Source organism: Salmo salar, chromosome ssa24 (assembly GCF_905237065.1).
Source record: "Salmo salar chromosome ssa24, Ssal_v3.1, whole genome shotgun sequence".
Classification (NCBI taxonomy): Eukaryota; Metazoa; Chordata; class Actinopteri; order Salmoniformes; family Salmonidae; genus Salmo; species Salmo salar.
This window is the reverse complement of record NC_059465.1, coordinates 5,439,190-5,464,166: the sequence shown is the minus strand read 5'-3', so window position 1 is coordinate 5,464,166 and position 24,977 is coordinate 5,439,190. Positions and strand designations below refer to the sequence as shown.

General features: G+C 43.2%; 1 protein-coding gene across 1 annotated transcript; it reads right to left on the bottom strand.

The window, feature by feature from the left end:
- Nucleotides 1-741: 741 nt before the first annotated feature.
- rgs7bpa (regulator of G protein signaling 7 binding protein a) lies at nucleotides 742-24,977 on the bottom strand. The gene is made up of 6 exons (XM_014171155.2): nucleotides 23,187-24,977; nucleotides 20,126-20,292; nucleotides 4,202-4,332; nucleotides 2,896-3,046; nucleotides 2,719-2,789; nucleotides 742-2,601 (listed from the first exon to the last, which is right to left on the bottom strand). The coding sequence occupies exons 1-6, from the start codon at nucleotides 23,334-23,336 to the stop codon at nucleotides 2,510-2,512; spliced, it is 762 nt and encodes a 253-aa protein (XP_014026630.1). The 5' UTR covers nucleotides 23,337-24,977; the 3' UTR covers nucleotides 742-2,509.

Below are 24,977 nucleotides of genomic sequence, written 5' to 3'. Positions count from 1 at the left end.
ACTTTGTGTGGGTTTTGAAATACTTTCTGAATATTGTTGTCTGGTCACATTTTTGATTAAAAAAAAATATTTATAAGTATAATATATTACAATTTGTATACTTTACTATATTTTTTGTTGTTGTGGTGAGTGTTAATAGTTTTTGATAGTGTGTCTTTACATAGACGACAAAGTCAATGTTATTCCGATTGTTGTCATATTAAAACCGCTTGAGGATTTTTTTTGTTACTTACAACCTCATGCTAATCACATTAGCCTACGTTAGCTCAACTGACGCGCGGGGGTTACACCGATCCTGTAGAGGTTAAAGAAGAGGTTGTGTTCTTTAAAACTAAGTTAACTTGTAATTGTAATTTGTTCTTTGTTTTTGAGCTATGTCTGTTTGTTTGAAATGTGTGACAAAATTAACTTTATCTTGAAAATTCTCAGTAATCGACAGCAGCATTCTAGAATTCTATTGGGGTCTAAAACGGTTAAAGTGATGCTCCAGAGCGTTTGTATAATTTCAGCCAGTAGTTTTGAATGTAGTGCTCAAGAGCCAAATAAGGTCTCAGAAAATTGTGCTCAATTGTGTACTACTTTATCCATTTTGTATGATATGTTACGAATTCCAATCTGTACAATATGTTACGAAGTGCTTAAGGTCTTAAGATCCTGGACTGCATCTTTAAGTAAAGGTCAACTTATCTCAAGTCTGAATAGGGCCTATAGAGAATTAAAAGAGACTAAAAAACAGATCAGTCAGTTTAAATAAAAAAGTTTATTAACAATGTAAAATAACATATAGCTTTTTATTTCAGCTTTGACTACAGTACTGTACCTTTTCCATGCCCTACACATTTAGCACTATTATTAATAAGCAAGACCCATGCTGAGTCCCCACTGCCCGCACTGACTGTGCCTTTCAGAGGGAGACGCCACCTGCTTATGCCAACCAAGACTTCACCACACTATCCCAACTTGGAAAATAATTCAGAGCGCATCGCTTAGAGAGTATGTATATACACAATTCTAAGGTCTCAATTTAAAGATAGATATTGCATGTGCAAAGAAGTTTATCTTTTTTGGAGTATTGTATAGTGTATTCCTCCTTGAAGATGGAAAGTAAAAGTTGGGTACAGGTTTTTTGTTCAAGGAAGACTTAATAAAGGTCAGGACAGGAAGTACAGGGATGGCAAGAAATGGAAAACAGAGAGCGAAACACAACAGACTTTCTGTGCTCTGGTCTGCTCAATACCTTCTACCTAGCAGTGTGTCCATATATACTGCAAGTGTCGTACTTGGTAACATTGTTTTTGACACAAATTTGCAGATCATATTGTGTCCCACACACCATTCACTCATCAATTCAGCTTTATGGAAGAAAATAATGTTGACAGTAGCTATGTTTCCATTAACTTGTCAATTCGTTTCCATTTAACTATCTTGTGTCGATAAAAACAGCTGGGCGTAATGACATCACACCTAAAAAATATATATTTTTAGTTAAAACCTAAAGTGTCGAATAAAATGTAGTGGTTGAAGTGTTTCCATTACCCATTTAGGCAAATTACACATTAATAAATTGGCGACAGCCTGTATGCCAGCTATTTGTTTCATGTCTCAGGTAGCCCGCAAAAGACAGCATGAAAAGAATGCAATCATTTACTAATATTTGCCATATTTGAATAATTTGCATGGTGAAACTTTCACTCCTGGAGATCTGAAATAATTGGATGGTGAAACTTTCCCGCCAACCAGAAAAGCAAGGCGAAGCAATTCAGGTATTCTTGAAAGTCAGGACAATATCTGCCATTTCCATTACACATGTCGCAATATTTTCTTTTGCGACTTTGCCTTTGTCGAATAAACCTGGGTCAATGGAAACCTGCCTGCTGTTTCAAATGGTCTCGCTCTCCCGAAAACCTCTGACAAACAAAAAAAACTCTGACAAAAGGAAAATCAGTTGTAATACATTTAAAATATATGTTTATGACTATTCGTTTCATTACATTGCAATTACAATTCATCTTTGTATTACAAAATTAAATTATAAAATGGGGTAGGTAGCCTTTTTAACAAAAGAGAGAAATGTATTGTATATTGGAAATGGCAGTAATAGATCAGTGGGAGACACAAGTGGTGAAGGATTGTGGTAAATGGTGTCTTTGTTGCCATAGTAATGCTTTACTTGATGTGTTGTTCATGACATACAGGACAGTGTCATAATTGCATCGTAAAGTGTCATAACACATTCCAAAACATGACATACTATGCTATTTCCGTTATGTGGCACTGTTATGACAACTGTCAATATCTTATGACACTATGTCAAAAGCAAATAAATATATTCGTCATGACAGGCAAATATAAGTAATTCTAGTTAACATAAGCTTTTATAAAAATTTTGTCACATATTGGCATGTCTCATGACACTACGATTTTCTTTGGACACTGTTATGGTTGTGCCATGAACAACACTGCAAGTAAAGTGTCACCGTTGCGCCTTCAACCCAGGAAGGCGGGGCCCTTAGCTGGTTACCAGGCAACAGAGCCCAAAGAACCGCCTCTTCCTCTGTCCGACCAGTGGGTAAGGAGTCAGGTTCAGCAAGCTGCTGTCATCTGGGTACAAACACAGACAAGACAATTACAAGTTCAAACTTATGTCAAAGTCATTTCAACGGTGTATTTAACGCACATAAGACCCAAGCATATAGGAGGCTCCAGTTGAGGCCCTACCTTGGTTCTTCAGTGGTAAAGGCATCGTCTCCCTGAGTTTACTGAGAAGGTTCTTCATTTCTCTCATGTCCCTGTGAAATCATATTTACATAGTGCTCATATGTGTCTTGCTAATGTATTCAGAATTATGGTAATAACACGCACGCACGCACACACACACACACACAATAGGCCCACCTCTCAGTATTGTCTATGTCTGTGGCGACTAGCCGGCAGAGCTGATGACAATCCATTGGGGAGGAGGAGGTGTCTTCTAGAATGGGTATGTCTGAGCTCTCATCTACCTTACTGTCAATCCTGGAAGGCCCACAGGAATCTTTCCCTTTCCCTGGAATACACACACACACACACACACACACACACACACACACACACACACACACACACACACACACACACACACACACACACACACACACACACACACACACACACACACACACACACACACACACACACACACACAATTAGTAATAATAGTAATTACATGTTTTACACAGTAAACAGTAGGGGTGTAGGTGTAATAGTTCACCAAACCCAAGGTTCGGTACATATTGCGGTTTTGGGGTCACGGTTTGGTTACGGTTGCGATACAGGGAAAAAATGAAATTAACAGTTACTGTAGTTCATTTTTGTTTCTTTGGCAAAATACATTAAATTAAAAAGCACCCTAGGTGTGGCCCAAGTCCAGTCTATGTGACATCATTCACAATGTTCCTGGCATTGTCTATTGTGACAGGGACTGTTATTTTGGGCCTCAAGTAGAGGTCTAAAAAGTTGGACCCGTTCTGAAATGGAAATGTGGCTTTCCCACCCGGACAAATATGCATAAATACATTTTTCAATATAGACGTTGTCGGATACGAGTGAGGGAAGCAGCAGAAAAGGCCATTTGTAAGCTATTTTATTAACTAGACCTGATACAGCGCAAGGAAGAGCAGGCTAATTGAGTCTGCATGGGCCTTCTTCCTGTCCTACAGTTACAAATAACTACACCTCCATTCAGATTAAATAGCAGCCTACCTGTTGGCTCTTGTTCGTTATAGCATATACTTCTCATTTAACTTTTAATTCCTTTTTATTATGTGCACATAGACTGTAGTTGTTTTAACGGATTCAGCTCAGATTTACTTACGTGGTAATGGCATACAACACAGCGTAGGCAAAGCCTATAGGCGTAGTGTTTTTATTTTTTGTAAACAAAATAAATGATGTATTGATTCAGGTTCACAGTGTGGACCGAACGTATCGGTACAAATATGTATAGCATTACAGCCCTAGTAAACAGTGAATTGTAGCTGAAATTGGATTGGATTTGAATCTGTGTAAAGATATCAAGTGTTCTATAGCTGTCCTGTGCAGCTTCAAGGATCCCATCAGACAAGCAGACCTACGTAGGCTTCACGTCTCTGGCTATGATAGTGCTACATAGGCTCTACGTCAGGTTATAATTTCATGTTGTTTTATGTGAGGCATTCCCTACCTTTCCTGTGGAGCTGCAGGGACCCCAGCAGACAGACAGACTTGAGCATCTCCGTGATGTACATCTCCAGACAGCACTGCAGCTGGATGAAGAGCCTGCAGATCTCTGGGTGGATCTCTCCGTCCTCAGGCCTGTGGCGCCAACACACAAATGCCAATCAATATCGAGATTACCCATGAGATGAGATAATACTTTACTGTCTGCTTGCACATAACTTCGCCTTGCATCTACAATGTTCCTTTACCACAAGGATGTACAGAAAAGGTCAATAAAGTAAAAAATGATACACATAAAATGATACACAATAAACCACACCAATACAACAATAAATTAGACATTACACATCAACACTGCACATATGCCCTATCAATGTTGAGCGGCAAGATTCAGATAAGGTAACAGCACAACAACAACGTCTGGGAAGATATGAGTTACTAAGGTTCAACCAAAACGACAGAGCTGATGGAACAGACAACGAGAAAGAGTATTTCCACATGAAGATTTAAAATCACTTGGATTAAGCTTGGGCAATGTGGGGACATGGTTATTTATTGTGGAAGCCTTATGTTCCACATAGGAATTAAGAAATACATGTCCTCAAAGATGGAAGGCATGCGGAAAGAGGCGAGATCAGGTGGGACCATTCTAGCCAGTGTGGCAGGCCAGGAGGTTTGATCTAGACATTTACACAGATCAGTGTCAAGGGTGTTAATTTAAAACAATAAATCGCCTTCTGGGCTCCGGGGAATGCTGTCTCCTCTGGGGTAAAACACCGAACCCCTCGGTTCAGTTTTACTTGAATTAATTTACAGACATTTAAGTACTATTTTTATGCACTATCAAAGATCGTCTATTATATTGACAAGAAATTCAAGAATGGAAATTCATGTCCTCAAAGATGGAAGGCTGGTGGGAGGAGAATGGTCACCCCCCCCCCTTTTGGGGAGGGGGCAGTCGTCAGTGTGATGTACGTCTCACTTCTCGATAGGGCATCCGCATTCTAATGCTTCGCCCCTGACCTGTGCACAACAGAAAAAGAAAAGTGTTGAAAGGACAAGAACCACCTGGTGACACGATTGTTTGTGTCCAGACCAGGGGAGCATGGTCTGTGACTAGGTGAAGAGGGTACCCAAAAGGTAATACTTAAGAGTGTCTAGCACCCACTTCACCGCTAGACACTCTTTCTCGACAATCGAGTACTCGAGTACTTTTCTCCGGGTATCAACTTCCCGCTTATGTACATGATGGGGTGTTCCTCCCCATCCTGTACCTGGGACAGGACAGCCCCTAGTCCCGTGTCGCAGGCATCCGTCTGCACCAGCATCGGTACCTGGACATTTTCTTTGTCACATACACATGGTTAGCAGATGCTATTGTGAGTGTAGCGAAATGCTTGTGCTTCAGGTGCCTGAACGCCGCTTCGGCCTCATCCGACCACTTCACTGTTTTTGGGAGGCGGGTCCTGGTCAGATCTGTAAAGGGGAGTCTATAGCCGCAAAGTTGGGGATAAACCGGCAATAGTATCCCGCCAGCCCCAGGAAGGACTTGACCAGTGTCTTGGTGCGGGGAACAGGTAAGTCATGGTACCGCCTGGACCTTCCTCTTCTGGGGCTTGATGTTCCCCCGTCTGATCAGATACCCCAGGTAGTCCACCTCCTCGAACACCAGCTTGCATTTCTTGGGGTTCGTTGTCAACCCAGGTTGCCTGAGCGTGTCCTGTGCTCTTCCCAACCTTGGCTGTGGATGATGATGTCCTCCAAATAGGCCGCTGTGTACTGTTGGTGGGGTCGGAGGACTCGGTCCATCAGGCACTGGAACGTGGGTGGGGCTCCATGGAGACCAAAAGGGGACCCGGTACTGGTATAAGCCGTCCGGTGTCGAGAATGCTGTCTTCTCCCAGGAGGAGGCTGCCAAGGGTACCCTTGGTCCGGTCCAGGGTGCTGATGTACCGGGCCTTTCCCAACCGGTCGATGAGCTCGTCCACCCTCGGCATGGGACAGGCGTAGAACAAACTGATGTCGTTCACCCCCCCGGAAGTCATTGCAGAAATGCAGACAAATGTCTGGTTTGGGCACCTTTGGCCTCTTTGGCCTCTTTCACACCGTTTCTCCTGGCCGGGTGATGACGTGGTGTTCAATGAGGGTCGTTCGGCCTGGCTTCTTGGAAAACACGGCTGTGTTCTGATCGATGAGCTCCTGGAGCGCTTACTTCTGGGCCGGTCCGAGGCCCTCAATGCTCGGGACCACCACTGGTCCTGTCAATGTCACAGGTTTTGACCACAACACGGACAAGGCTGTCAACAGAGGCGGGGTGTCATGACCATCGACTTTCACCGGGACCATGGGTGCTGGTGGTTCGCTGTGGACCCAGCGAACCACCAGCACCCATGGAGGTGATGTAGTTCACCGGCTCATCTCCAGGGCCCGCTGATGGCATCGACTCCTCTCGACCCGGGCAATTCCATGCGAGGTGTCCCTGGGCGCCTCCGTTGGTCTTCATCTACCAGGGGTCGTCGGCGACGAGTCGGCTCTCCACCGGCTGTCTCTCCGTGGGTCTGCAGTCCTTTAGCCCGGCTGACTGTCGAATTGGGGAGTACCGTGATGGGATCATCCTTCCGTCCCCTCCGACAGCTCCCTGACTCGGCCTGCGTCCCCTTCAGCAGGGCCTCAGTATTCTGGTGTGTCTCCACGGCTCCCAAGTGGTCCTCCAAGGTCTGGGTGCGTAGGTTTGCCGCCCTCTTCATGACGTGAGGTAGCCCCCGTAAGAAGCGATCCATGACCGCTTTGTCGATAACAGGGAGGGTGGCTACGTCAGTTAGGAGCCAAGCCCTGGTGATGTGCAGTAGGTCGCTCACCTGGGCTCAGGGGGAAGGCTTTGGCCACGAACCTCCAGTTGTGGACCAGTTGGGCCCGACGGGCCAGGCTGAACCCGTAGCGGCTAAGTACCTCCCTCTTGAAACTGTTGTAGTTAGCCACCTGTTCAGTGTTGAGGTCATAATACGCCTGGGTGTCTCCGGACAGGAACGGGGCCAGCAGACTGCCCACTTCGCATTTGGCCATCCTTCCCGGAGTGCTGTCCATTCGAACGTGCAGAGGTAGGTCTCGATGTCGTCATCCTCCGTTAGCTTGATTAAAAACTGATTGGGATGAGATTTGATCTGTGTTTCTCCTTGCAGCTTCCTGACTTCCTCAAGCAGGTGGACATTCTGCAGACGCTGTTTTTCCAGCATTCGTTACTGAATGTCCTGTTGCGCTTGTTGGGCCTGAACGAACTGAGCTATCAACTCGTCTATGCTGATACTGCATAAATGTCAACCCTGGTCTGACCACGTTGTCAAATGCCTGTGTTCTTCACCACATGTGGCAGACACGGAGACAAGTGTGAGACCTCAGTTTCAAGGGTGTTTATTTAAAACAATAAAGAAAAAGACCCGTCGAGACCTGACATGTCCAGCAGAGGGAGCCACCGCCGCGTGATGTAGACTCCGTCTGTCACCAGGCCGCGACGAGTCTCCCCCTGGTGGCTTGCCCACGGTACGCCACACAAGTAAGAGGGCAGATACGTATGTGAACAACAGGCCATAGAGATAGATAAAGGACTCATCTTTGTATCTGTGCCATAATACCATCTGTGACTGCCTGGGCAGCGCCATTGAGGCTATCTCTATTTTAAAGTAGTGAATTTTGTTCTTCTTCATTGGCTGACTGCTCCCAACTCATAGGAATCCTCACCCAGTTGACTCCGATATAAAGTCATTTTTGGGTAACTTGCCGAAATGCCACTTGCGCCCACTTATATCAGTGCGTTCATAACAACCTAACCATTACAAAACATATATTCGATCAAATAAGCCTCCCGTAGCAAATTAGCAATTACATTTTTTGATAAAGATATTCTGTCACACCCTGATCTGTTTCACCTGTCCTTGTGCTTGTCTCCACCCCCTCCAGGTGTTGCCCATCTTCCCCACTTATCCCCTGTGTATTTATACCTGTGTTTTCTGTCTGTCTGTGCCAGTTTGCCTTGTTTGTCAAGCTTATCAGCGGTTGTCCTGTCAGCTCCTGTCTTTTCCCTGCCTCGCTTTTTCTCGTCCTCCTGGTTTTTGACCCGACCCTGTCCTGACCCGACCCTGTACCCGCCCACCTGACCACTCTGCCTGTCCCTGACCCTGAGCCTGCCTGCCTGCCTGTACCTTTGCTATACTTTTCGATTACTGAACTCTACCTGAGCCTGCCTGCCGTCCTGTAACTTTGCTCCTACTCTAGATTATCGACCCCTGCCTGCCTTGACCTGTCGTTTGCCTGCCCCTGTTGTTACAATAAACATTGTTACTCCACACAGTCTGCACTTGGGTCTTACCTTGATACCTGATAAATTCAACACTCATTGACCTCCATACATAAAGTTATTTTCGTGGACAGATTGTGAGCAGAGTAAAACCTCACCCCTTCGGTACTATGGTTTTTGATTTCTCTTACTTTGTAAACAACTTCAAGTTTGGGAAAATAAATCCCCTAATATTTGCACCCTATTCAGTTGTTTTTCATTACCTACTTGGTCATCCCTTACAACTTTGCACATTCTTAGAACACAAGTTTAGTATGTGCTTTTAGCTTTAGCACTTGGCACATACAAATAGGACCAGGCTATCAAAATAGCATATTAAGTATTTTACGTAGGAAAGGTACCCTTTGGATTTAAAAGGACCAGTGCAGTCAAAAATGTGATTTGCCTGTGCTTTATACATATTTCCACACTATGAAGTTGGAATAATACCGTGAAATTGTGAAAATGTTGATAATGACCTTTTAGTGTTTGAAAATGTAAGAATGTTTTGGAGGGATCTGAAAAGCTGGTCAATTACCTGTATGTAACAGATGTAGGATCTTCATTTGAGCCAGTTTTCTACAGCAGGAAAATAATCCTGCAGCAACAGGACAGTTGAATTATTGTGTAGATTATAATTAACATTTTTTTGTAGGGGTTGATATATTTTCATTAGAGCAAATCAAGCCTGACATTTTAAATGGAAATTACAAACTTTAGAAGTGTCACAAAATCCTTCGTTGTGTTGCAGGGAAGACCAAAATGCAGCGGAGTTGTGGATACTCATATTTTAATTAACAAAAAAAGAGTAAAGCATCCACTTGACAAAACAATAAACGATAACCACAACACTAAACAGTTTTGCAGGCTCACCAACGCAGTGCAAAAACAACTACCCACAAAACCAAGTGACAAACATACTCCTACATATATGACTCCCAATCAGGAACAACGATCCCCAGCTGTTCCTGATCAGGAGTCACAAGACCAACACAGAACAATCACACACACACACAAGACTGCCACGTCCTGACCCCAAAACTACTACAACAGCTCCTTCTGCTGGTCAGGACGTGACAGTAAGCCTTTTTAAACCATGAATACACTTCAAGTTTGCATTTCCTTCTCTACAGAAAAATTATTCGTAACAAAAGAGTGATCAAACTAAGATCCTACATCTGTAACGAGTAATTCTGTAAGCAGCAGGGGCACAACGTAACAAAAAACAAAGTTACAGCTACAGTGCCTTCAGAAAGTATTCACACCCCTTGACTTTTCCCACATTTTGTTGTGCTTCAGCCTGCATTTAAAAGTGATTAAACTCAGATGTTAAGTCACTGGCCTACCCACAGTACCCCATAATGTCAAAGAGGAATTATTTTTTTTACAAATGTTTACAAATTAAGAAAAAATGAAATGTCTTACGTCAATAATTATTCAACCCTTTTGTTATGGCAAGCCTACATAGGAGTAAACATTTGCTTAACAAGTCACATAACAAGTTGCATGGACTCACTCTGTGTGCAATAATAGTGTTTACCATGATTTTCTAATGACTACCTCATCTCTGTACCCCACACATACAATTATCTGTAAGGTCCCTTAATCGAGCAGTGAATTTCAACTACAAAGAGCAGGGAGGGCACCAACACAACACATCACTGAGTACTACTCTTCATATTTTTCAGCATGGTGTTGGCTGCATCATGTTAGGCATCATGTTATGTGTACGACTCCAACACCATCATTAAGTTTGCAGACGACACAACAGTGGTAGGCCTGATCACCGAAAACGATGAGACAGCCTATAGGGAGGAGGTCAGAGACCTGGCCGGGTGGAGCCAGAATAACAACCTCTCTCTCAACGTAACCAAGACTAAGGAGATGATTGTGGACTACAGGAAAAGGAGGACCGAGCACACCCCCACTCTCATCGACGGGGCTGTAGTGGAGCAGGTTGAGAGCTTCAAGTTCCTTGGTGTCCACATCAACAACAAACTAGAATGGTCCAAACACACCAAGACAGTCGTGTAGAGGGCACAACAAATCCTACTCAGGAAACTAAAAAAATTTGGCATGGGTCCTCAGATCCTCAAAAGGTTCTACAGCTGCAACATCGAGAGCATCCTGACTGGTTGCATCACTGCCTGGTACGGCATTTGCTCGGCCTCTGACCGCAAGGCACTACAGAGGGTAGTGCATCCGGCCCAGTACATCACTGGGGCTAAGCGGCCTGCCATCCAGGACCTCTACACCAGGCTGTGTCAGAGGAAGGCCCTAAAAATTGTCAAAGACCCCAGCCACCCCAGTCATAGACTGTTCTCTCTACATGGCAAGTGATACCGGAATGCCAAGTCTAGGACAAAAAGGCTTCTCAACAATTTTTACCCCCAAGCCATAAGACTCCTGAACAGGTAATCAAATGGCTACCCGGACTATTTGCATTGTGTGCCCCCCCAACCCCCTCAACCCCTCTTTTTACACTGCTGCTACTCTCTGTTTATCATATATGCATAGTCACTTTAACTAACCATTCATGTACAAACTACCTCAATTGGGCCAACCAACCAGTGCTCCCGCACATTGGCTAACCGGGCTATCTTTTAAATAATCATTTGCAAATACTGTACAATCCAGGTGTGCAAAGCTCTTAGAGACTTACCCCAAAAGACTCACAGCTGTAATCACTGCCAAAGGTGATTCTAACATGTATTGACTCAGGGGGTTGAATACTCATGTAATTAAGATAAACTAGTCTTCATATTTTTTTATAATGTGGTTTAGAATTTTACTTCCACTTTGATGTTACAGATTATTTGGTGTAGATTGTTGACATAAAATGACAATTACATCCATTTTAATCCCTCCTTGTAAAACATCAAAATGTATAACAAGTCAAGGAGCGTGAATACTTTCTGAAGGCGCTGTATATCCGCCAAAAGAGGTAATACTGCTACTGCTTTCTCTCAAAAGGGTCCACAGACGAATCAACTGCAAAGTCAGTGGAACTCTTCTGCAATACTGTAGCAAACTCTCCACCAACTCCTTAGCAGCAGTATGGCAGGTCAATATCACACTCAGCAAAAAGGATAGCCCACTAAACTGTGGAAGCATAGCCACAGGAAGTAGGGGTGCTGAGGGTGCTGCAGCACTCCATGATGAATCACAATTGAAAAATAGTGAATATAAAAATGTATAAATCACTCCTGTATGAGCTGAGACAAAAATGGTCCCGTATTCTGGCTACGGCGTCTCAAATTGGACAAACAGTACTATTGCCGCTTTATTCTCATTTTTCAAGCGAAAGTCTTTTAAGGGAGTACGCAAGCACACTCATTAATTTCGCCTAGCCGAACTTGGCAAGGTGCCAGCTGAACTAAAGCATGCTGACACCTTAAAGGAGACTTCAAGACTGCATGCTGTTTTTGATACAACAATTCTAAATTACCGAGAGGAAAAGCCAGGGTGCTCTATGACAGTGGTTCATAAACTTTTTATAGCCCCGAGGTTGTTTTCTGTTTAGTGTCTGTGCCTGACGGAACTGTGCGTTTCGCTTTTGTTATTTTGTTTGAGTGTGTTTATGAATAAAGTAATCATGAACGCTTACCACGCTGCGACTTGGTCCACTTCAACTACCACTTACGACAAGCGTTACAACCACAGGTTAATGAGAAGGGTGTGCTTGAAAGGATGCACATAACTCTGCAATGTTGGGTTGTATTGAAGAGAGTCCCAGTCTTAAATAATTATCCACACACAGTCTGTGCCTGTATTTAGTTTTCATGCTAGTGAGGGCTGAGAAACCACTCTCACATAGGTACATGGTTGCAATGGGCATCAGTGTCAGCGCGATTTACTAAGGCAAGAAACTCCAGAAATCTGGCAGTGGCTTCTGATTAAATTCAATTTTCACAGATCCGCTAGTTGCAATTTCGATGAGGCTCTCTTGTTCAGATATCGGTAAGTGGACTGGAGGCAGGGCATGAAAGGGATAACGAATCCAGTTGTTTGTGTAGTCCGTTTTGGGAAAGTACCTGCGTAATTGCGCATGTAGCTCACTCAGGTGCTTCGCTATATCACATTTGACATTGTACGTAAGCTTGAGTTCACTTGCGCACCAAAAATCAAACAACGATGAAAAGACCTGTGTGTTGTTCTTGTTAAATTCAGACAGAAAAGAGCTCCAACTTCTTAATCATAGCCTCAATTTTGTCCCGCACATTGAATATAGTTGCGGAGAGTCTCTGTAATCCTAGATTCAGATCATTCAGGCGAGAAGAAACATCACCCAGATAGGCCAGTCGTGTGATTAACACGTCATCATGCAAGCGGTCAGACAAGTGAAAATTATGGTCAGTAAAGAAAACGTTAAGCTCGTCTCTCAATTTAAAAAAAGTATCAATACTTTGCCCCTTGATAACCAGCGCACGCGTATTTTGTAAAAACGTTACATGGTTGCTGCCCATATCATTGCATAGTGCATAAAATACACAAGAGTTTAGGGGCCTTGCTTTAACAAAGTTAACCATTTTCACTGTAGTGTCCAAAACGTCTTACAAGCTCTCAGGCATTCCCTTGGCGGCAAGAGCCTCTCGGTGGATGCTGTGTTGCTTTTGCGCCATTAGTACAGATACCAACACATCTTGACCACCAAAGTCCATTTGATGTCACAAAGCTGTCCAGTACTTAAAAAATATTCTCTCCTGTTGTCCTGGTTTCCAGTGGTTTGCAGAAGAGGATGTCTTCCTTAATTGACCCCCATAAACGTAACGGACATATACCAGGAGCTGTGCCAGGCCCGCCATGTCTGATGACTCATCCATCTGTAATGCATATAATTCACTGGCTTGTATGCGAAACAGTAATTGTTTCAAAACCTCTCATGCTATGTCACTGATGCGTCGTGAAACAGTGTTGTTTGATGAAGTCATTGTCTGTATAGTTTTTGGGCCTATTCCCCCAGCATTGTCCCAGCCATATCCGCTGCAGGAGGAAGAATTAAGTCCTCCACAATAGTATGGGGCTTGCCTGTCCTAGCCACTCAGTAGCTCACAATATAAAACGCTTCTAGCCCCTTCTTATTAATGGTATCTGTTGCTTTTATACGTCTTACTACTCGAAAGTCGTCTTTACTCTCGCTGTTTTGTTTCGAAATGTCTGCGCAAGAGTGAACATTTCCCGCGAGACAGTTAAGGTTAATGTGATTGTATGCTAATTATTTGACTAGGCTACCTGTATTTGACATTGTGTTGTTATTTCGCTGAACACAAGATGGTTTCATTTTATTTTTAGCAGTGAAACGAGGCTACTCAGGCAACAATAAAAACTCACCCAAATGTGTAGCCCCATTCAAAAATATGAATGTACTATTTGAAAATATATATTTTTTTAATCAATCACATTTTTATTTGGAGTACCTCCGACCGCCTTGCGCGTACCCCTGGGAATACCTGCTCTACGAGATTGGGCTCTTCTGCAATAGCTACTGAGGATACTACCTTGGGCCACTTTCCTGTATCAACACATCCCACCAACGAGAACCGGAGAACTACACCATCTAGAAGTAGGAGAAGAGGATCCCTCCAATGCATTCTCCATCTCCCCTCTCGTCCAGATCTGCGGCTCGCTAACCATTTTTCATCACTGAGCCCCCTGACTTCACCAGGGGCCTCCAACGAGTAACCTACTCCGTCCCCCAAGTCCTTCCCACTCAAATTCTGGTCCTGGGTTACTGAGCCAGCCATCCCCTGGAGCAACCCACAGACAACGTCCCCACAGGCTCGTTTATCCTGGCTATTTTCGCTGGACTCTTGGATGAAGTCGAAACTCTTCTCTCAAAAGATTGTTGGATATTATTGACAATTTCTACTTATTTTGGGAATGTCCTCAGTTCTTAAAAAGGGAGGGCTTTCACCCAAACAGGAGAGGAGCTAGGATGCTTAGTGCTAGTATCGAATAGGTACTACAAATTTGATGGGATATCAGTCCTTGCCCGCAACAAGTAAATCTTATTGACTCTTGTTTGAATCCACGTCCTTGTTCGAGGCACAGGCCTAATGGTTCAGTTCTAGGAAATCTTGTATCTATTCCAATTAAAGCCAACACCATGGTATTTTCTAATAGGGAGTTACCTGCTGAACCTGCTGAATGTGGCATGTTCGTATTAGAAACTCCTGCTGATCTGAAATCCTGCAGTTGCGGCCTTGGACTGATTCATGTAATTGCAAGAAGTTTGATTTCAAAAATGGATTTGATTGTAACTCCGGATTCTCAAACCAACGTGGACATTCTGGTTATAGCTGCATCTTGGCTAAAGAAGTCTATGCCGGACTCTGATGTGTCTCTGACTGGTTATAATGTTTTTAGATCTGACAGAGATGGCTGAGGGGGTGGTGTCGCTATATAGATAAAGAGCAATTTAAATGTTTCTGTATCCATTACCATCCCTGTACCTAAGCAATTTGAATATCTAGTCTTAAATGTGGGCATTGGTAATAATGCTCATCTGATGGTAGTGGGAATATATCGCCCTCCCTCGGCCTCCTTATGTGCTCTTTGCAAATTGTCTAATTATGCTAAATCCAAATTATTAATAGTGGGTGATCTTAATCTGGATTGGTTGTTGCTAGTATTTGATAGGCTGAAAGATATTTGTACTGAACTAAATCTAACTCAGTTGATAACTAAACCAACTCGCCTCAACTTTAAACACTCTGAAAAATCTACTCTCTTAGATATTATTCTAACAAATGCCCCTCATAAGTTTACAGCCAATGGGATATTTGCCAATGAGTTCAGTGACCATTGTAACATTACCTGCATAAGAGATGTTAAACTTGTCATGCCTGCTCCTGCTTCCCTCTCTGGCGCTCGATGGCACCAGGCTGCCCTTCATTACGCACAACTGTCACCATCATTACGCGCATCAGCGCTCACTGGACTCCTTTACTTTGTTGTTACGTTTTCCCCAGTCCAGATGCTATCCTTGTTTCTTTCTTGTCTACTATCCATTAAATGTTTACTCCCTGTACTTGCTTCTCGTCTCCCAGCGTCAGTCCTTACAGAATTCTGACACCACTATTTGAAGCTTCAGGGAGTTCTTGTTTATGGTTTTGGTGGTGATGTTGGGTCCGGGTGCTGCCGCCGATGGAACCGGGGGTGCCTCAGCTGACTCGTCGCGCTTCCACGCCTTAGCTGGCTCGAGAGGCTTCATTGCCTCGGTTGGTTCGGCAGGCTTCCATCCCACGTCATGCCTCAGCTGGCTCGTCAGGCTCCTACGCCTTAGCCAGCTCGTAAGGCTCCCACGCCTCAGCGGGATCGTCGGGCTTTCATGCCTCAGCCAGATCGTCGGGCTCCCACCCCTCAGCTGGCTAGTCAGGCTCCCACGCCTCAGCCGGCTCGTCGGGCTTCTACGCCTCAGCCTGCTAGTCTAGCGCCATGCCTCAGTACTGTCACACCTGCTCCCACTTCCCTTCTCTGGCGCTCAAGGGTGCCAGGCTGCCCTTCATTATGCACACCTGTCACTATCATTACACGCATAAGCACTCATTGGACTCACCTGGACTCTTTTACTTTGTTGATTGCCCCTTTATATCTGTCTGCTCCTCAGTTTGTTCCCTGTGTCAGCATTGATGTCGTTAGGTTTTCCCCTGTCTAGACGCTGTCCTTGTTTGTTTCTTGTCTAATATCCATTAAATGTTCACTCCCTGTACTTGCTTCTCGTCTCCCAGCATCGGTCCTTACAAAACTACCTAAAATTGTCTCACGCATTATTAAAAAGAGAAATTATAGGAATTTTAACGAGCAAAATGTTTTTGTCTGACCTGAAGGTGAGTGACTGGTGTGTTGTGTCAACTATCACTGATTTGGACAGGCCCTTAATTGTTTTATTTCCCTGTTTAACTCTGTTGCAGATAAATATGCGCCGTAAAAAAAAAAACTTAGGATAAAAGACAAATCTGATCATTGATTCGTGCATGAATTGCCTGAGAAATTGCAGTAAAGAAATATAGCTTGGGCTAAGGCTAGACTGATGATTCTATGTCTGATTGGCAGTCCTTCAGACATTTGAGAAATAGATGTCTATCTCTGGTTAGAAAAGCTAAATCAACATATTTATTGAATTGTGTATTGGAGAGTGGTGGTAATCCAGTCAACTTCTGAAAAGTGGTCAAATCTTTTAAACAAAACCCCACCCTCTCGTTGCCACCGCAGGTTTTGACATACTAGTCCCATACTAGACAAGATGTTTATGTGTAGTGTATAACCATTTTGATTCAGCTGGCCACCTGTTTGAAAGGATAGTCTATAAAAATGTATGTCATTCCAAAACAGGCAGTCCTTTTGTCACCTCAGAACAGACTGTAAAGAATGATGCTCTAACAGACTCACATCATTTATTTTCATTTCAACCATTTGATGTCTATGATGTATTAAGTGCCTTGCTAAAGATCGATGTAAAACATCCACAGGGTTGATTCACCTGACCCCTTCTTACTACCGCTCTCTGCCACACTCATTGTTGAATCTTTAACCTGTATTTTTTTACTTAACAATTGCTACTGGTGTTATCCCTAAGATTTGGAAAGAGACACATGCCCTCCCCCTACATACAGTAAGGGCAAAAATCCTTCTGACTTAGATAATTACTGCCCAATCTCTAAGTTATCTTGACTAGACAAGGTATTAGAATCTGTGATCAACTCCCAGCTAAGAACTTTTTAACTTCTCACTTTATTTTAAATATGTACTAGATCTGTTTTTAGATCTGGACATATCACTGTTTCAGCCACTATGCTTGTTTAAGATGATATGTTAAATTACCTAGATCATATAAAACACTGTGCTGCCTTATTTATAGACCTTTCCAAGGCATTTGACACCGTTGACCCTTCCCTACTCATTCAAAAACTGGATAAGGAGTCTTGCAAATGGTTTAAGAACTATTTGACAAACAAGACACAATGTGTGCCTTCTGATGGTGTCAAGTCTAGACTCCTTGATATTATGAAAAGTGTTGATTTTGTTACCTGTTCTCGCTACTATTTACACAAATGACATTGGCCTATGTATTAAATCCTGTAATATTCATCTGTATGCAGACGATACGGTTATGTATGCCATTACACCGAATGTTGACCAAGCTTTGTTAGAGCTGCAATCTGATTTTGGCGGTCCTATTCTGTGAGCTTGTGTGGCCTATCACATTGCGGCTGAGCCATTGCTGCTCCTAGACGTTTCCACTTCACAATAACAGCACCGACAATTGAGCGGGGCAGCTCTAAGCAGGGCAGAAATTTGACGTACTGACTTGTTGGAAAGGTGGCATCTTATGATGAGGCCACGTCGAAAGTCACTGAGCTCTTCAGTAAGGACATTGTACTGCCAATGTTTGTCTACGGAGATTGCATGGCTGTGTGCACGATTTTATACACCTGTCAGCAACGGGTGTGGCTGAAATAGCAGAATCCACAGATTTAAAGGGGTGACCACATACTTTTGTATACATTTGAAAGTGGAAGTTTACATACACCTTAGCCAAATACATTTAAACTCAGTTTTTCACAATTCCTGACATTTAATCCTAGTAAAAATTCCCTGTTTTAGGTCAGTTAGGATCACCACTTTATTTTAAGAATGTGAAATGTCAGAATAATAGTAGAGAGAATGATTTATTTCAGCTTTTATTTCTTTCATCACATTCCCGGTGGGTAAGAAGTTTACATACACTCAACTAGTAATTGGTAGAATTGCCTTTAAATTGTTTAACTTGGGTCAAACGTTTCAGGTAGCCTTCCACAAGCTTCCCACAATAAGTTGGGTGAATTTTGGCCCATTCCTCCTGACAGAGCTGGTGTAACTGAATCAGGTTTGTAGGCCTCCTGGCTCGCACACGCTTTTTCAGTTCTGCCCACAAATGTTCTATAGGATTGAGGTCAGGGCTTTGTGATGGCCACTCCAATACCTTGACTTTGTTGTCCTTAAGCCATTTTGCCACATCTTTGGAAGTATACTTGGGGTCATTGTCCATTTGGAAGACCCATTTGCGACCAAGCTTTAACTTCCTGACTGATGTCTTGAGATGTTGCTTCAATATATCCACATCATTTTTCTTCCTCATGATGCCATCTATTTTGTGAAGTGCACCAGTCCCTCCTGCAGCAAAGCACCCCCACAACAGGATGCTGCCACCCCCGTGCTTCATGTTTAGGATGGTGTTCTTCGGCTTGCAAGTCTCCCCCTTTTTCCTCCAAACATAACAATGGTCATTATGGCCAAACAGTTCTATTTTTGTTTCATCAGACCAGAGGACATTTCTCCAAAAAGTACAATCTTTGTCCCCATGTGCAGTTGCAAACCGTAGTCTGGCTTTTTTATGTGGGTTTTGGAGCAGTAGCTTCTTCCTTGCTGAGCGGCCTCTCAGGTTATGTCGATATAGGACTCGTTTTACTGTGGATAAAGATACTTTTGTACCTGTTTCCTCCAGAATCTTCACAAGATCCTTTGCTGTTGTTCTGGGATTGATTTGCACTTTTCACACCAAACTACGTTCATCTCTAGGAGACAGAACGCGTCTTCCTGAGCGGTATGATGGCTGCGAGGTCCCATGGTGTTTATACTTGCGTACTATTGTTTGTACAGATGAACGTGGTACTTTCAGGTGTTTGGAATTTGCTCCCAAGGATGAACCAAACTTGTGGAGGTCTACAATTTTTTTTCTGAGGTCTTGGCTGATTTCTTTTGATTTTCCCATGATGTCAATCAAAGAGGCACTGAGTTTGAAGGTAGGCCTTGACATACATCCACAGGTACACCTCCAATTGACTCAAATTATGTCAATTAGCCTATCAGAGGCTTCTAAAGCCATGACATCATTTTCTGGAATTTTCCAAGCTGTTTAAATGCACATTCAACTTAGTACATGTAAACTTCTGACCCACTGGAATTGTGATACAGTGAATTGTAAGTGAAATAATCTGTCTGTAAACAATTGTTGAAAAAAATTACTTGTGTCATGCACAAAGTAGATGTCCAAACCGACTTGCCAAAAACTATAGTTTGTTAACAAGAAATTAGTGGTGTGGTTGAAAAACGAGTTTTAATTATTCCAACCTAAGTGTATGTAAACTTCCAACTTCAACTGTGTATAGTGTACCTCACTTCCCTGCTGAAATATAAAAATCTGAGATACCAAATCCATTGGGCAGGGTTGGTTAACTCTTGAGGTCCTGCTTGTCTCCACAAAGTTTGGTAAATCCTACCTTTTGTTTTAATGGACCATAGTTATGGAATACCTTACAAAACAAATTACAACTGGATTCCTGTGGTAGATAGGGTCATTTAAAACTCTGTTGGTAAATAAAGTTAATAAATAATAAAAACATGCATATCCATAGTGTGTTCTACGGTGCAATTACAAAAATGTACAGATCAGTCAGAACAAAAATCAAAGCTCACACAGGCCACTCTAAACACAAAGCAGAGTCTGAAACCGAAGTAACATTTCCAAGCTGAGGTTTTAATAGAAGGCTGTGACCCATGTCTGTGAGAGAGAACAATAGTTGTCTTTCAACAACAGGGACAGCGACAGCTACTTACCCCGAAATGACTGACAGGCTCTGGTGTGCAGCTCTTGCCATCTCACAGCCTTTAGTTCGCGTCTTGTGCATCTCGACCCGTATTGAGGGGCAGTCGCCGGAGATCTCGCCAATGGAGATGACCAGTTCACGATACAGGGCCACAAGTGTGTTAAACTCCTGGACGATCTGGGGGAAAAATTAAATAAACATGATTTAAGAATATTTGGACCTCGGATATAGGTTCCTCTGTCACGAGCCACAGCCAGACCTTGCAAAGTTCTTCCATGTGAAGTGCATTCGGAAAGTATTTAGACCTCTTGACTTTTTCAAACAAATTTTACGTTACAGCCTTATTCTAAAATGGATTAGCGCGATCAATCTACACACAATACCCCATAATGACAAAGCAAAAACTGTTTTTAGATTTTTGGGCCAATTTATAAAAAATAACAAACTGAAATATCACATTTACATAAGAATTCAGACCATTTACTTAGTACTTTGTTGAAGCGCCTTTGGCAGCGATTACAGCCTTAAGTCTTCTTGGGTATGATGCTACAAGCTTGGCACACCTGTATATGGGGAGTTTCTCCCATTTCTCCCATTTTTCTCAGATCCTCTCAAGCTCTGTCAGGTTGGATGGGGAGCGATGCTGCACAGCTATTTTCAGATCTCTCCAGAGATGTTCGATCAGGTTCATGTCCGGGCTCTTACTGGGCCACTTAAGGACACTCAGAGATTTGTCCCGAAGCCACTCCTGCGTTGTCTTGGCTGTGTGCTTAGGGTCGTTGTCCTGTTGGAAGGTTAACCTTCGCCCAGTCTAAGGTACTGAGCGCTCTGGAGCAGGTTTTCATCAAGGATCTCTCTGTACTTTGCTCCTTTCATCTTTCCTTCGATCCTGATTAGTCTCCCAGTCCCTGCCGCTGAAAAACCTCCCCACAGCATGATGCTGCCACCACCATACTTCACCTTAGGGATGGTGCCAGGTTTCCTCCAGATGTGACACTTGGCATTCAGGCCAAAGAGTTCAATCTTGGTTTCATCAGAACAGAGAATCTTGTTTCTCATGGTCTGAGAGTCCTTTATGTGCCTTATGGCAAACTCCAAGCGGGCTGTCATGTGCCTTTTACTGAGGATTGGCTTCCGTCTGGCTACTCTACCATAAAGGCCTGATTGGTGGAGTGCTGCAGAGATGGTTGTCCTTCTGGAAGGTTCTACCATCTCCACAGAGGAATTCTGGAGTTCTGTCAGAGTGACCATTGGGTTCTTGGTCTCCTCCCTGACCAAGGCCCTTCTCCCCCAATTGTTCAGTTTGGCCGGACGGCCAGCTCTAGGAAGAGTCTTGGTGGTTCCAAACTTCTTCCATTTAAGAATGATGGAGGCCACTGTATTCTTGGGGACCTCCACTGCTGCAAAAAATGTTGGTACCCTTCCCCAGATCTGTTCCTCCACACAATCCTGTCTCGGAGCTCTATGGACAATTCCTTCGACCTGGTTTTTGCTCTGACATGCACTGTCAACTTTGGGACCTTATATAGAGAGCTGCCTTTCCAAATCATGTCCAATCAATTGAATTTACCACAGGTGGACTCCAATCAAGTTGTAGAAACATCTCAAGGATGATCAATGGAAACAGGATGAACCTGTGCTCAATTTGGAGTCTCATAGCAAAGGGTCTGAATACTTATGTTAGTAAGGTATTTCTGTTATTTATTGGTAAAAACATTTTTTAACACATTTCTAAAAAACAGTTTTCGCTTCATCATTATGGGGTATTGTGTGTAGATTGATGAGGGAAACATTTTTTTAATCCATTTTAGAATAAGGCTGTAACATAACAAAATGTGGCAAAAGTTAAGGGATCTAAATACTTTACAAATGCACTTTAGGTTAGATAATGCAGGCTACTGTAAACATATCTGGCTTTCTCATGGGGAATTGTAAACATTTCACCAGCAGACACAGTTGCAATAGGCCTACTTGCTACATCAGTTGCCAGGACAACATATAAGTCAATATGCTGTCCTGTGAATATAGGATGACTATTGCTCTGATCTAACCTACAAGTCAGTAGGTTAGATCAGAGCAATAGTCATCCTATATTCACAGGTGGGCTGTCAATTGAGCAGCTTTAGGTTTTTACAGTTGGGACACAATGAAGACGTCCGCACTGCAGGTTCAATAACTACCTTAGCTATTCAGCACCATCCTATGGACAGCAACTCCACGCCTTTCAGTCCATTGTTCCTCTCTAAACCAGAGCATATCTTTGAATAAATTGACAGCTATTTCCAAAACAGCACTGATCCCTGGACAGGGGTATTATTCTAACCTCCACAATACAAAAGATAGGCTAATCGACATTGATGTCTAACAACATTAGGTTTATAGGACATGAAATTACAAAGTGAATGTACCTATGTAAAATTAATTAATTATTCATTGACGACAACACATTATGCTAAGTTCGGCTATGTGCATCGAACGAAGTAGAGCATTGAATCCTTTGAACGGGACAACGCTTTTCATTTCTACCAGCGCTCGAGACTCAGGAGCATTCTGCTGTTCTCTGGGCACTGAGACTCAATGACGTTCACTGATGCACAGTATGAGCGGGGAGAGAATACATATGGACGGTTCTGCCAGCACCTGTCAAATCAGTGGCCATCTGCGTCCATCAAACAGAGCCCGTTAGACAACTCTGTAATGCAGGCGATATTGAAGATCACCCCAAGTCATCGTCATCCGGGCATTCAACACTTGATGCTCCAAAATGCAAATCCCACCATCGCAATCAATGACAAAAAACGGGTAAAAAAAACATGAGCAGGTCAATTTGTCTTCTCTGCAACAACAGCAACGCAAATGGATTTCATTTTCACCAGACAATAGGCCTACACACAATGGAGGAGGTGGGTGCATTTGCAGTTTGTTGCAGTTTCAACAGCCAATATCAGTGCAAACGGATGAAATTACTTGAAGAAAGAAATAAAGAAAGGGTGGATGAATACACGACTTTAGCTGCAACATGCTAGAGGAAATAAGCATTGTGAGGTGAATGTCGCAAGCTCGATACCTACCATTCTACAGTCTGTCACCGCGCGCTGGGCTTTGCGTGTGCTCTCCGTGCTCTCCCTCCTCTCCGGGTCTCGGTAGGAAGCCTTGCCGATCTGGAAGATGTTCCCGGCGGATCTGGGGCGGTTCTTGCGCCCATTCGGTGCAGAACTCATGCATACACATCCAGTGATAAAACAGCTCTAATACAGAACGTTAAACCCCACCACCACCTATATTCGCCGATATCCTGTTCTCTCTTTCGTTTGTGGGCTAGGCTATTTTGGTGACGAGACAGTTATCTGTGGTTTATTATTGCTCTCTCTATCTCTCTCTCTCTCTCTCTACCTCTCTCTACTGTTTAAGAAAAAGACGATATTTTTCTCTCTACCCCTCTCTAAGAAAAAGTCTAAGAAAGTCTAAGAAAAAGCAAAAATGTTTGCAGGCATTCCTCTGAGCGCAAGAAGTACCGGATGAGCGCTCGCGACTCCTCTCCGCATTGCCTCGACTGCAAAAGGGGCGCGAGTCACCTTCACTACAGCTGATAGTATACGGTAACCGAAGCCTATGTACACACCCGACCCGGGATCCAGCTAGCTGAAGTGTCCTTCCTAGCGCACCGCCGCCGTGTTGGTCGGTGGAAATCAATCGCCTTCACTGGCATTCACCAAATGCAACCATTTCTTATAATTGCGCGTTTCCATTAAACACTAATAAGACGGATTGCGTAGGGTCTTCAGCAATGTATGCAAATCATCTCTTTTGGAAACGCAAAAACGTCGCCAAACGTCTAAATAAAAAAGCAATGTCACTTAATGCAATTCTAACACCTGCTTCATCACTAACCCACTGGAAACCGACAGGAAATCTATTCCTGGTTGCCAATATGCCGATTTTGTTCCCAAGGTCTTTTTCTTCGAGTTTCTCCAGAGTGTATCTAACCTTGCCTTGGTGAGACAAGAGACGAGCGGAGCAGTTGCTACAGGCCTGACGTGGCTGGCAACACTGCACACCCATAGGGCAGGAATACTAACTAATAGGACCCAGCAAACCAGACTCACTGATATAGGCTAGCCTATAGGCTCGGGTGAAATGTGTATTCTCATTAGGCTCGAGTGAAATGTGTATTCTCTTTAAATAGCCTCGTCTAGGCCGAACATAGACATTGGTTATAATATGAAACAACTAACTGTAGGCCAATTTGAAAAAAGTAATTAAAGGTATGACTATTAGGCTAAGTCTGGTTCATCCCAGTTTATAGACTTAACCGAAATTCAAAGAAATGTACGTTTTGTGAGCTTAATTAATGAACGTTAGTTTGTGACATGGTCAAATATCAGTTAAAACAGGATATCGAGATGACGTCTGGACCTTTATGTGTCTACCTACAATAGATTAAATTCAGTGTCCAAAGTGCATTGCTACAACACCGCTTGCACCTGAAAGCTTACACGGAGCTGTCCAGGTGCTGAAATCCCACGCACAGTGTTTTGCGTAGGCTAATTAGTCTGTTTCTAATTTCTTATGTAACATAATTAAACTAATTAAAACAAGAGTTACAATAGACTAGATGTTTGTTATTTTGTGATATTTAATTACCTAGGCCTGCCGGTCTAAATTGTAGAAATGCGTTGGTTGTTCATTTACTCTCATGCGCTCCTCTTCAGGTCGCGTGACCATTTATCTCTAAGGAGACAAATTCAAGTTAACAACATACAGTTGGCTCTAGTCCGTCCTCTGCGCAAAAAGGATAAAGACAGGACAGCAAGTTCTGCAACAATCACCAGCAGAAGCCTAATACAAATGGATGACAATCT